We start from the raw sequence: 12875 nt of genomic DNA, 5'->3' as shown, positions 1-12875 counted from the left end.
TAAATTAAATTAAAAGACAATATTTGAGTTTAATTAGTATGTTTTGTTACTGTACATTTATTTAAAGTCATATTTTTTATATGTAATAAATTTGAGTTTTTATTAGTGAAGGATATACAATGATCAATGTTAAAATTGGTGGACATATTTTAAATATTGGAGCACAAAAGTCAAGGTGAGAAAAACACCAAAAGTGTAGTTGAATTGTGTTAGCTTTTTCTAGATTTTAACTAAGTCTAATTGTTCAGCTTCTGATAGAGTTCAGAACGTGAAGCAATGTTCAAAGTTAAGTGCAGCAGATATTAAAGAGATAGAGAGAGAAGAAAAAGACACAAGCAATTTATCCTGGTTCCTTCCACAGTCCGGAAATAGTCCGGTCCCCTTGTCACTTACAAGAGATTTTTCACTATAATCACACAAGATTACAATTTCTCAAGCACACAAGCAAGAGACTTCCAATGCTCAAGCACACAAGCAAGAGACTTCATATGCTCAAACACAAAAGCAAGAGACTTCTAACAAACAAAGATTACAAAGAATAATTGTTTGGATGAACACTTGATATATAATCAGAGGTGTTCACAAATACAAAATAGTTCAGACTTTAGACTTAAGAAACTTGATTCTCCTCCCTCTACACTTCTCTCTCGGCCCTCTTTTCCCTTTCACTCAATCTCCAACTTTGCTCAACCAAACTCAAATCATTCCAACATGGGAGCTAATCAACATGATTAGTGGATAAATTGAAGTGTAAACCATCCATCAATTCCCTATTTCTTCCCTCCTCCACTCTAGGCCGTGCTCCCTCTTTCTCCTTATCCTTGGAATTTTTGCAAGTTCAAACTTAGTGAAGATCACTTGTTTGGTTTATTGGCTTGTGGTAGTTTGAATTGATGCTGGGGCCAAGAATTTGAGTGGGAACTCAATAATGGAAGTTAGGGTTTGAGCAAAGATGTGAAAATTGGAGCTTATGGCATCCAATGGAAGCTTGTTTTTTAGGTGAGTTTCCAATAAGCTTGTTTTTTTTAGAAGTTGTGATTGTTAGAGAATGAGATGATGTTAGGAGTTGGAATTAAGAATTTATTAGGGATTAGTGAATGAATTATAAAATTAAGTTATTACATAAGTGACTTTGAAACTATTATGCAAGTTTGGATGGATAGAGGTGATTATGCTTGGATGTTATGGTATGAGTGTCAAATTTGTACGGTCTTCATTGGCTCGTATATGCTGATGTGTAACCCATAATTGAGTAATTATTGAATTTTTGGATTCCAAATTTAATTTCCTTCAGTTTGGATATAAATTTTGTATGTTTCGGATTAGAGACGGATTCAGAAAACGCATTCAAAGTTTGGAATTTATGCTGAAAAATGGCTTACGGGTTTGATGTGGATTTTTCGGAATAAGCTACAATGTGAATTCGAATTGGTTCTAAATGATTTCAGGTTAATTATGGATGCCCACATGGTTGAGCATGATTTTGGTTGAAGTTTGAAATGCGGATTGAGACGAGCCTACGCCATTAATTCAAGTGGTTAAAGGTGAGTTCCTTTAGATAGAAAAACTTCCCTTTGAGTAGTTATATTATGCCACTAGAATGATAGTTTATGATATTGTACATTATAACATAATTAGTGACATTATGACTTAAGTTAGATACATATGCTAGTGTATTCTAAAATAGTTCTTATATTAATAAACATGCTTATGGTAGTGTAGGAATTGGAGGAAAGATTATTAGACAAGTTTTAATGCATTTGCGAATAAATACATGATATCGACTAAAATTCCGGAAGTTGAGATTATTGAACTTTTATGGCTTTAATTCAATCCTTAACTAATGATAATGAAACTTTTAAGAAAATGAATAGTCATTGTTCGGCTAAGGATTTAAATTCTCATTTTTCCGGATATGTAGCCGAACATGTTTTGGAATTCTCCAATTTATATCCTACCATAATGCCTATGTTTGCGAAAGCAAGAGAATGTTTAGAGTAAATTAGCTATGAATATCAGTTATGGGTAGATCACTAACCCATGAAAGTTAACATTACAGAAACATAGTTATTTTTGACACTTTTCAGATAGAGACGAGAATTTAAGTCTCTTTATCAGTTATGACATTAAATGATTTATAAGCTGTGGCTTTTGCTATCCTCGTCAGTTAGGATACAAAAGGTTCTCGCCAGTTGGAACGGGCACTATCCGTGAGGATGACCCGACAATAATAAGAGGAGACCGGTATCCCCGTCAGTTGGGTTCCTGCCAGTTGGAATTATTACCGCGTTAGCAGTGGAATAAATTCCGGGGTTACTCCACCTGGGTTTATTCTGTAAAATCAACTCAGATAATATTGTTTGTTCAATGCTAACATTTCTAACATAATATGACAGACATTATGACTATAATTATGCGTATGATCTCAGCATTAGTATCAGGATTATGTCAATATTTCAGACAGCGATCCTAGTTATCCCGCGATCGCTCAGTTATGCATAACAAAACTTTATAAACCCAAAATGGGTTGAGATTAGAAACAGATGGCGATCCTAGGTTCCCTAAGATTGCCTATAGCCTAGGATAGGTGGAACTCACTGAGACATCCTGTCTCACCCCAATCCCTTTTATTTTATTTCAGATATACAGGTTGCCAAATGGCAGGATGGTTCGTGATGAAGTAGCAAAAGCAGTTGGACAATTGCGTTACTTGTCATGTATATATATTTTGTTTACGTAAGTGGGACTTTTTCGGATGTATAGACAAGTAATTTTATAATTTATTCAAAGAAAATTTTATTATTGTAATTTTAATGTATTCAGTGCCAAGTTTAGCGTGCATGCTAGATATCCTAGGTAATTTCTAGTATGGGTGTTACTGAACCCCAAACCATACAAATATTATGCATTGTCCCTAGCAATTGAGCTAAGTTCATGAAGACATTTTAACGCACAATGTAAAGGTATTTGATCATTATTAGCAACAACCAAAAAAAAAAAAATCAAAGGTAATTTATCATTGAGAAATACCATATACCACGAACGCTTTAAAAACGAAAAATCAATAATGACACTACCATCGCCGTTTTTTCCGCCAAAATCACCTTTTATTTTTAACATTGAAATGGTATTTATTATAACCAAGTTACAAAGGTTCGTGATTCCGTGAAACTTCATGTCGTGGTAAATAGCACCTCTCTTTATCATTTGGATAATCTTTTTTTTTTTTTTTCATTTGCACGTAATGAATTATGAATCATGCTAAAATTGATTGATGATTTTTCTATTTTTGAAATTTATGCACAACATAAAGGTAATTGATCATTATTAGCAAAAAAAAAAAAAAAGGTAATTTATTATTTGTTAACTTCCCTATAATTCCTTTAAGGAAAGAATTTTCCTATAGTTCTATTTGGTAATTGATTTTTTTGATGGTGGCCGGTGTTTGAACACCAGACTTTGCATATATTATGTATTGTCCCTACCAACTGAGCTAAGCTCACGATGAGTGTTTGGTAATTGATTGATGATTAACTTTGCACATTCATTTTGTCAAAAATAAAAATAAAAACTGTGTACATGCAAATAGAACTATAGGGAAGTTATCAAATGATAAATTGCATTCTTTCTTAAGGAATTATAGGGAAGTTAACAAATGATAAATTGCCTTCTTATTTTTTTTGCTAAAAATGATCAATTACCTTTATGTTGTACATAAATTTCAAAAATAGAAAAATCATCAATCAATTTTAGCCGGATCCTTAATCATTACGTACTAATGGGAAGAAAAAAAACTGATTATCCAATCTATACGCTCAAAATATAAGACATTCTATAGTTTTGATCTTTTAAGTTATTTTAAGTTCACTTTAGTCCCTTAAATTTTGATTGTTTTATTTTTGTCCCTTAACTTGCAAACGGTAAAAAATTTGATCCTTTAATTTTTTTAGGTTCTATTTTCGTCTCTTAAATTACAAACATTGCTTGACGAAAAATAACATGACACAAAAAACTTAATGCATAAAAAATTTAATTTAACATAGAATAAACCTTGAAAAATCTGAAAAATATAAACTTTATCAAACAATTTAGGTATCAATGGAGGTCTACAAAACAACCTCAAAAAAATAAAACATAAAAACTCTAATTATAAAAGGAAAATATAAAAAATGATTAAAATATGAGATATATCACAATAAATGATATTTAATATATTATTAATTTTTTTGTTAAATATTGATTATCAATCAGCTATCTCATTGAAAACTAAACTTCATTCTATAAAAATTAATTCAAATAACCTAAAACCTATATCATATTCTAATAAAATAAAAAAATCACATAAACAATGAAAAATCAAAAAATAGTTTGATTTCCATCTAACATAGCACTTTTTTTTTTACATTAAAAGGTAATATGTACATAATATTTGATGGTGAAAGTAATATTATTATTAACTTAAAAAATATATTAATTGATAAAAAAATATTAAATTAACAAAATAACAATAACAATAAAAATATTTAAATGATGTAATTGGTAAAAATATATATTTGGATTCTAAAAAATTATACCATTGGAGTGAAGGATGAGTGAATTGGTTAAAAACAGCATGGTATGATTGGCATCACTCAAAATCACATTTTATATTAATCATTGGAAATCACTTATTCAAAACTTTCTCTAGCACGAGCAGAGCTTGGTAACGTAGGCTTGTGACCTAAGTAAGAGCATTAAGATGTATGAAAGAGGTCCTTTGACGTGCACCAAAATACTTTCTCTAGCATGAGATAATTCAAGTTAATATATTTACACTTATTTATATAAAAAAGTTGTAATTGTAGATGAATATAATATAAATTTTAAACACATGCAAAATAAAAAAAATTCATACTAAAATAAAAAAATTATCATCTTATTCTCATGTGCACTAGTATTAGATCTAGTACGCGTAAAATACTCATTCATTGGAGAACGACAAGGGAGCATTTATTATCATCTCTTATGTCTTTTACAAAAAATAGAAAAGAAGCTTTATTCAAAAAAGAAATAAAAAAATTACCCTATTTTTGATAGGAAAAAAAAAAATTCTATTACCCTATTTAAGACATAGCTCCATTTGCATTTCACTTCAACGGTTCAACAAGTTTCAACTAGTTCTATTTTAGTTCTATTTTCTTCTTCGAAGCTAAGTCTCTTATATGGCTCGTTCAATCACTTTAGTTTGCACAGTCTTTGTCTTCCTTTTCCTTCTAGCATCCTCAGGTGGGTGTTTCTTGATGTGTAATCATTAATATAGTACCCATCATTTTATTTTATTTTTCCGATCAGAATTATCTAGTTAGTTGCTACTTTCTATGAAACACTTTATATGATTGTGTTTAATATTTATTCAATATATATAATTTTTCCCTCAATTTATATGTTATATCTAAATCATAATTCATATTTCATGCGGTCACAGATCTCACAAATCACCACCCACCATATAGATGAACATTGAATCATGATCGTACGGTCCATATTTTAGTGTATAATTTGTTTTTTTAATATAAAAATAAAGCTTTAAATCTGATATATTCGATCTTGTTCTATTGGACATCGATATTGCGACCACATTAAAGAATCATGATCGTATGGTCCACATTTTAGTGTATGATTTGTTTTTTTAATATAAAAATAAAGCTTTAAATCTGATATATTCGATCTTGTTCTATTGGACATCGATATTGCGACCGCATTAAATCATGGGATCTCTAACTTCATATAATTCATTAATAAATCATAGTGTGATTTGATTTGTGATATGGACAGAGATGCAGCCAATTGGAGTGGAAGAGCCAGAGGCAAGGACTTGTGATTCTCAAAGTCATAGCTTCAAAGGAGTATGTTGGATTAAACACAATTGTGCTAATGTGTGCAAAACAGAGGGTTTCACTGGAGGACATTGTCATGGCTTCCGTCGCAAATGCTTTTGCTCTAAACCTTGTTAAATAAAAATTAGAATATTGCATGAGAGATGATGCTTCCATCACCTTTTGTAATTCTGTTTAATTTGCAATAATACGGATGGATGCCATTAATTTCTATAATGAGTTTTTGTTTGTCTTCTTTTATTTTATTTTTCCACATCTTGTTTTTCTTCTTTTACTGCATGTCATTTTTTATTGAAATATGAACAAAATAGGACCAATAAATCATATGTTTTATTCAAAATTTCAGGCCAAATACATTTGACTTTCTAGATCATTTTCCAGTATGTGTTACTTTGCTCCCCTTCTCCTTCCCTCATAAAAACTGAATCAAACACAAAATTTAAAATACTCCCTCTCTTCCTCACCAAAAAACCGAACCAAATGAACCCTTAAAGTTATCAAATCTCAAAGGGTAAAAAATCAATTTTCTTTAGAGTCAAAAATAGAATCCATTTCATGTACTTTTTGTGCTCCAATATTTAAAATAGAAAGTTGTACCTGTGTTCACCGATTTTAACATTGATCATTGTATCTCATTCACTAATAAATACTCAAATGTTTTACATATAAAAAATATGATAATAACTAATACGCACTTACATTTCTAGCAAAATTTGAAACCAAGTTTAATCATACATTATTATAAAAATTCAATTAGTATATTTTATCTATGTATCTAATGATGTGTATGTCAAACCATGAAAACTATTGCTTTTCAACTGCGGATAGTTGCCACTTTTGAGAAACAGTTACAGTTTCACATTTCTCCAATCCATGATAAGGAAGTCAAAAACAAAGAACAGAAGGAGTTCGACTTGTGATGAGTTAAATCCGCAAGTGCATGGTTCTACCGAAGTAGTAAAAATAGAGTATCGTTCCTACAGGGAGTTGTTTAATTCAATTAACTTTAGTTGATGATTAGAAGAGGTTAAATTGCAATGTTGGGGTTTATAAACGATTGAAAGAAAATATAATAATAAAAAGAGAGCCTTGGGATTATTGGTCCATCATGGTGACAAACCCTTCACAAACCAAACCTTTAAACCTAGAACCTTATGTTAGACCTAATTTCTAAAGACAAGTTTCTCTTTGGCCTATCACATCTCCTTTCGGTCTCAGTGAGTGTGTTCCTCTAGCAACCACGCCTATTTTCATGGTTGATTGCCTTTGAAATCCTTGAAGCTCTAAACTTTATATGTCTCAAGGTTTGCTAGACTATTTTCATGTTTCGTAATCCTTGTCTAAATTCACTTGTTCGAATATCAAAACTCCACTTTCGTTTTATGAGTTGATATTTGAGATGATGAATTAACAATTACTAACCCTCCACTTTCGCTTCTACAGTTTGATAATTGTTAATTCATGTTAAAATGGTGAATTTAGATTAGAAATTAGGGTTACATAAAATTAAGGTTTAGGGCTTGGTTTGATTAGGATTATGTCATTAGACTTATCCAATAATCCCAAGACAAGAGAAGTCTACTCACTCATGTTCATCGTAGACATGGAGAAGAAGAAGAAAAACATAAAGTAAAATAACAAGGAAATAAAGAAAGAACTTTTATTAAGAAAGGCAATTGTCACTTATTGAATTCCAATAACAAAAGATGAAATGTTGTGATAGCTAGCTTCTGAAAACCTAAACAACTGTTCACTAGAAACCTAAGCAACTATGCACTAGAATGTTCCACAAGAAACCACGGGCTTTTCAGTCAAAATAGGTAGCTTGTCCATGAAGCAAAAACAGCAAAAGTGGGGCTGGGAGGTGGCACGGCCGTGCGGCTGGTGGCACGGGCCGTGCCAAGCTTCTGACTTGGGGAAATCTTATTTTTGTCTTCAATCTTCGTATTTTCAACCCGAATCAGCTCCAAATCCTCTTTCTTTTACTCCAAGACTCAATCTATCAAATATTTGTTCCTGAAATATAATAATATGCAATTGAAGTAAAATAGCTCTAAAAGGAAATAATATTTAAATAAAATAAACTTAAATCTAAATAAAACAGACTTAAATATTATATTAAAATAACTAATTATTGACTCATCAAACTCCCCCACACTTGAATTTTTGCTTGTCCTCAAGCAAAAGGCATATACATAGCAGCATAACAAAGACTAACATATGACAATTCAATCAAAAACTTATGTCTCCTCAAAGGCTTTTATTTCAAACGTACACTAATCACAAACTCAAGCATTTCTTGTAATCTTTATTCAACCCAACAACCAAGTTTCAAGTGAGTGTGTGTGTAAACCAACCCTTTTCTAGCTCCTGTATAAGATAGATATTATGAGGAAACAGGTTCTAATCTTAGCACTAAACCAACCGAGAAAAGTTCTTTCTTCATTTCATATAAGAGAGATGAGAATTAGTTAGATTTAATTTGACAATTTAAATGCCTTGGGGGCTGCAGATTGCTTAAGGGATACCATTTTCTCATAGGAAGTCAGTGAGAGGGTATCCTTTCCTCCTAGATTCCATGATCACCCTAAGTAGTGCTGCAAAAATTTATATGTTAAAAGACACCATCTTCACGTAGGAAGTCAGCGAGGGGGTATCCTTTCCTCCATGTGTTAATGATGCCTCCTAATTATGCAATTAATTATTTCTTCCTTTTAGAAGGATTTTTGGAAGCTGATTTTAGTTATTAGAGAAACATCACCTCCACGTAGGAAGTTAGGAGGGGGAATCCTTTCCCCCTAGATTCAGTGACGTCTCCTTTATGAATATAACTTGTGCTTATCTCATTGGAGAATTTATTCAAAATAAAACAAGATGTCGGTATATCAAGAACACTTAAAACACAAGAATTCACTTTCATGTACAAGAAACAACCAATTTAGAGGAGACAAACAAAAAATTCATGTCATTATTTTCAATAAAAAACAAGCTGCTTAAATATGCCTTTCGCAATAAAACATAACAAAAGAATATCAACTGCCAAATACATATATCTGATCAGTATTTGAAAACATAGAATATCTTCATCTTGTATGAGACTAGCTCTTAACCATAATTCATTCGACCACATATCTGCCTCCTCTTGATACAAGCTACCTGCTAATCTGAAAATAAATAAAGGGATTGACGAAACTTACAATTTCGGAGGTAATTGCTTATTTAGTTAATATCATTTTCATTATGTTTTATACTCTCTATCATTTCATTCACTTCTGATTAAAGCATTTCATTCCATTCACTGCTGATTAAAGCATTCCATACTCTCTATCATTTCATTCACTTCTGATTAAAGCATTTCAAGCAATGGATTTGGCTTCGAATATTGGTGGAAAGATTGAAAAGGATGATGTTCTCTCCGCCGTTGAAAAGTGCGTCTATCTCTCTCTATCGTTCCTTTTCTTCTTTCTTTCCTTTTTTTTTTTTAATTATGGTCTCATTGTGATTTTTAGACTTTGATCATGAGTCTGTTTTGCTGATTAGTTTATGTTTTAGTTACATGAAGTAATCAACTTCTATACTCACTACTACAAAATGTAGCAAAAATAGCGCCCTTTCAATAGCACTTTTAACCCTAAAGCGCTATATATTAAAACACGGAGGTCTTAGATAGCACTTTTTCAAAAAAGCGCTATTTATAATACTAAGTTTAGATAGCGTTTTATTCATGAAGCGCCATCTTAGGATAGTAAAATATAATAAATAAAAAATATTTATTCATGGTTAATATTAGGTAGCGCTTATTATATGAAACGCTATTTATGATCAATTATAAATAGCGCTTTTAAAGCGCTATTGTAGGTTTCAATAAAATAGCGTTTATATTTTACAAAAAGCGCTATGTATCAATTGATATTTTCCAGCTGAGCGGTAAATTGTGTTTACACCAAGCTTTTGGTCACCTGTTCGATCCTTATGTAATGGTTTCTTTTTTTATTTAAAATTGAAGTTTAAGCAAAGCGTTTCTTTGTTTTTTTTTTTTGAAAGAGGAAAACTCTTCTTATAATAATAACTAAAAACGCTAACTCTTTGGATTCTCAAAATAAAAATCAACAAACAGCATTTTTTTTATTAAACGTATTTTTTAGTAATAAGCCCAAACCTACTTTCCTCAAAACCTTCATAGATCGTGCAAATTCATTCTATAACCATCGTCTCTTTGGTTCATTCATTCATCACCATCACCACCTATATCTCATTCTTCCTTCCAGGTACCATCTTCTATCTTTTCTTGCCTTTCCTTTGTTAATTTCACTGGATTATTCTTCAATTTTTCATATTGATGTTTTAGGGTTCAAACTACTTTGTTAATTTCACTAGATTATTCTTCAATTTTTCATATTGATGTTTTAGGGTTTAGGGTTCAAACTAAAATTAAGATCATGGGAAACTGAAATTTGTGTTTTGAAACTGAATTTGACAATGGAAAACTGATTTTGTGTTGTGAAACTGAATTTGGGTTTTTGTGTTTGCCTATTTCATTGATTTTTTGTGAATGCTCATTTCATTGATTGTTTACTTGTGTGAAACTGAAACAGGTTGGAACAAAAATCATGAGTTTTTTATTGCTGCAATTATAGCTTTTTACGCAAAATCCAGTTACTTGTGTCTTGACGACCATAAGGTGTTCGGTAAAATGCCTCAGCAAAGTGTAATACTGTAGTTGCTTGGAACATTATGATTTTGTTTAATTAATCTCATGGAATATAGTATCTTGCATCATCTTCATCTTCATCTTAATTTTTTTTCCCTTGGTTTTGTTTGATTGTGTAGGCCACACTTGTTTGGGGAAAATTTTGTTTATGCTATGAAGGATAGAAGTTAGTTTCAGAAACAAATTATCTTAAAAATTATGGTTTCAAGAGTAGTGGTCAGGTTTGTCATTATTGTGTCAATTCATCATACATCAATCTCACTCTCCTACATATTCTGGTAATCCTTCTTTCTCTATTGTCTTCAAATAAATAAATTGTTAACCTATGATCTATAATTTATAATCTTCAAATAAAGAAATGTTTCTTGTTATGACTATATGAATTTACATATTTATACTATGTGAAGGTACATCCGCTTGTAAGTTATAGAACTTGTTTAGAGATTGCCACTAAATGTATAGTTATCACTTGTGAATTGGAAATTAAAATTTGTATTTGGCCTTGCATCTGAAAACTTTGGTGAGATTAGAAAGATTGAATTATTCTAATTTGGTGGATTAATTGTCCTTATTATTATCTTAAAAAAAAATTGTCCTTATCATTATATATGATATATGGTGTTTGCTATGTTCTGTATAAGTGTTTGATATGTTTATATATGACTTTTGTGTTCCTCCACCAAAAAACAATTTTACTACTCACAATCTTCGTTCTTGGGTTATAACATCTCATTCGTTCATTACCGTATATTCAACTTGTTATGTAACCTTTGAATATGATTCGTTGATCTCTATATTTCATAGAAGGAGAGAATTTTATGTCAATTTATAAGACATGTGCATCTTTGATTGATTGTGTCTTAAATTAGTAATCATATATGTCAGACATTGAATAGGGGACTAAATATAATTCATATTTCCCATTGAAACATTATTTGTTTGATTTATAATAAATGTCTTTTTTCTATATATTTAGGTGAAAGAAGATCCCAAAATGTGGAAGTGCATCGTGATCTATCTGATTGTTTATGTAACATCTTCTATGGCTTTTTATGTTATGGGAAAAAGGTTGAGACGACCAAGAAGATTGAGGATAAGATTGCATGCTACCTAAGATTTTGATGTTTCGTTAATTAGTTGTAATTTAGAGATATTTGATCATTTGTTATTTCCTTGATATAGTGGTTATACATTTGTAACTTCTATAAATTGTAATTACATACATTCTACGATATATTGAAGGTTTATTGGATTAATATAGCTGTCTCAATCATTACGGGCAAAAATAATTATTTTCTTTGCAATGGTATAAAATATTACGTATAAATTTTAATATTAAAAAAATACCATGGCTTTAGTACATATATTGGAAGAAAAAAGTGCTATCGTAAACCTCTTAATTGTAGCGCTTAAGTGTTGAAGCACTTTGTAAATCCACCCTTAGATAGCGCCTAAATCATAAAGCGCTAGGTAAAGTTCTCCTTAGATAGCGCTTAAATTTAAAAGTGCTAGGTAAAGTCCCCCTTAGATAGCGTTTATAGCTGAAAGCGCTATATAAGGACACCATTAGATAGCGCTTTTTGCTTACTTTTAAGCGCTATATTAACCTTTACCAGCGCCAGATTGCGTAGCGCTTTGAAAGCGCTGTCTAAAGCCAAAAAAAAGCGCTATATAAGCCCTTTTTTGTAGTAGTGACTCTATACACCATGTATGTATTTTATTTTTAAATTTTATTTTTACTTTGTCATTAGACTTTAATTTTGATTTTTTTTAATAACTCAACTAGTTTGATATAAAGGAAGATGAGTTAGAGATTTTAGGTTGAACATCAGTAGCATTTTTTGTAAGAGATTGCATGCTTGTTTGAACCACTTCAGTCATATCTTGCAAATAAAATATCGTTTTTATTTGCTTGTTCCACCAATCTTAACTATTGGTGTCAAGAATTGGTAATTTGCCACCGAAACTATTGCCAAGATTCTCCATAGAGCTTGTCATCTTCACTAAATGATCAAAGTACTAGTGGACACTTAATCTCGAGTGGTATTATGTACCTGAGCTGAGAGTTTGAGTTTCCCAAACCGGTTGTTAGAATTTAGTAAATCACACACACACACGTACGAGAAAGAAAGAGAGAGAGAGATGAAATTCTTGGAATGGTTATGGTTGTTATGCACTTTACTCCTTCATTCATTATCATAATGTGATTACTTATACATTTTATGATATGAATAAGGTTAGGCTTACAAAGTACTAGTGACGCCCAAGACATGAAAACCAACTTAGTA

General features: G+C 31.1%; 1 protein-coding gene across 1 annotated transcript; it reads left to right on the top strand.

The window, feature by feature from the left end:
- The first annotated feature begins 4876 nt into the window (after positions 1-4876).
- On the top strand, positions 4877-6092 carry LOC146936819 (defensin-like protein 1). The gene is made up of 2 exons (XM_085757745.1): positions 4877-5265; positions 5815-6092. The coding sequence occupies exons 1-2, from the start codon at positions 5202-5204 to the stop codon at positions 5991-5993; spliced, it is 243 nt and encodes an 80-aa protein (XP_085613871.1). The 5' UTR covers positions 4877-5201; the 3' UTR covers positions 5994-6092.
- The last annotated feature ends 6783 nt before the right edge of the window (positions 6093-12875 follow it).

This window comes from Medicago sativa, chromosome 3 (genome assembly GCF_051527215.1).
Source record: "Medicago sativa cultivar Bolivia chromosome 3, Bolivia_mono, whole genome shotgun sequence".
NCBI lineage: Eukaryota > Viridiplantae > Streptophyta > Magnoliopsida > Fabales > Fabaceae > Medicago > Medicago sativa.
Note: the sequence above shows the minus strand (reverse complement) of the source record. Positions and strands in the feature narration are given on the sequence as shown.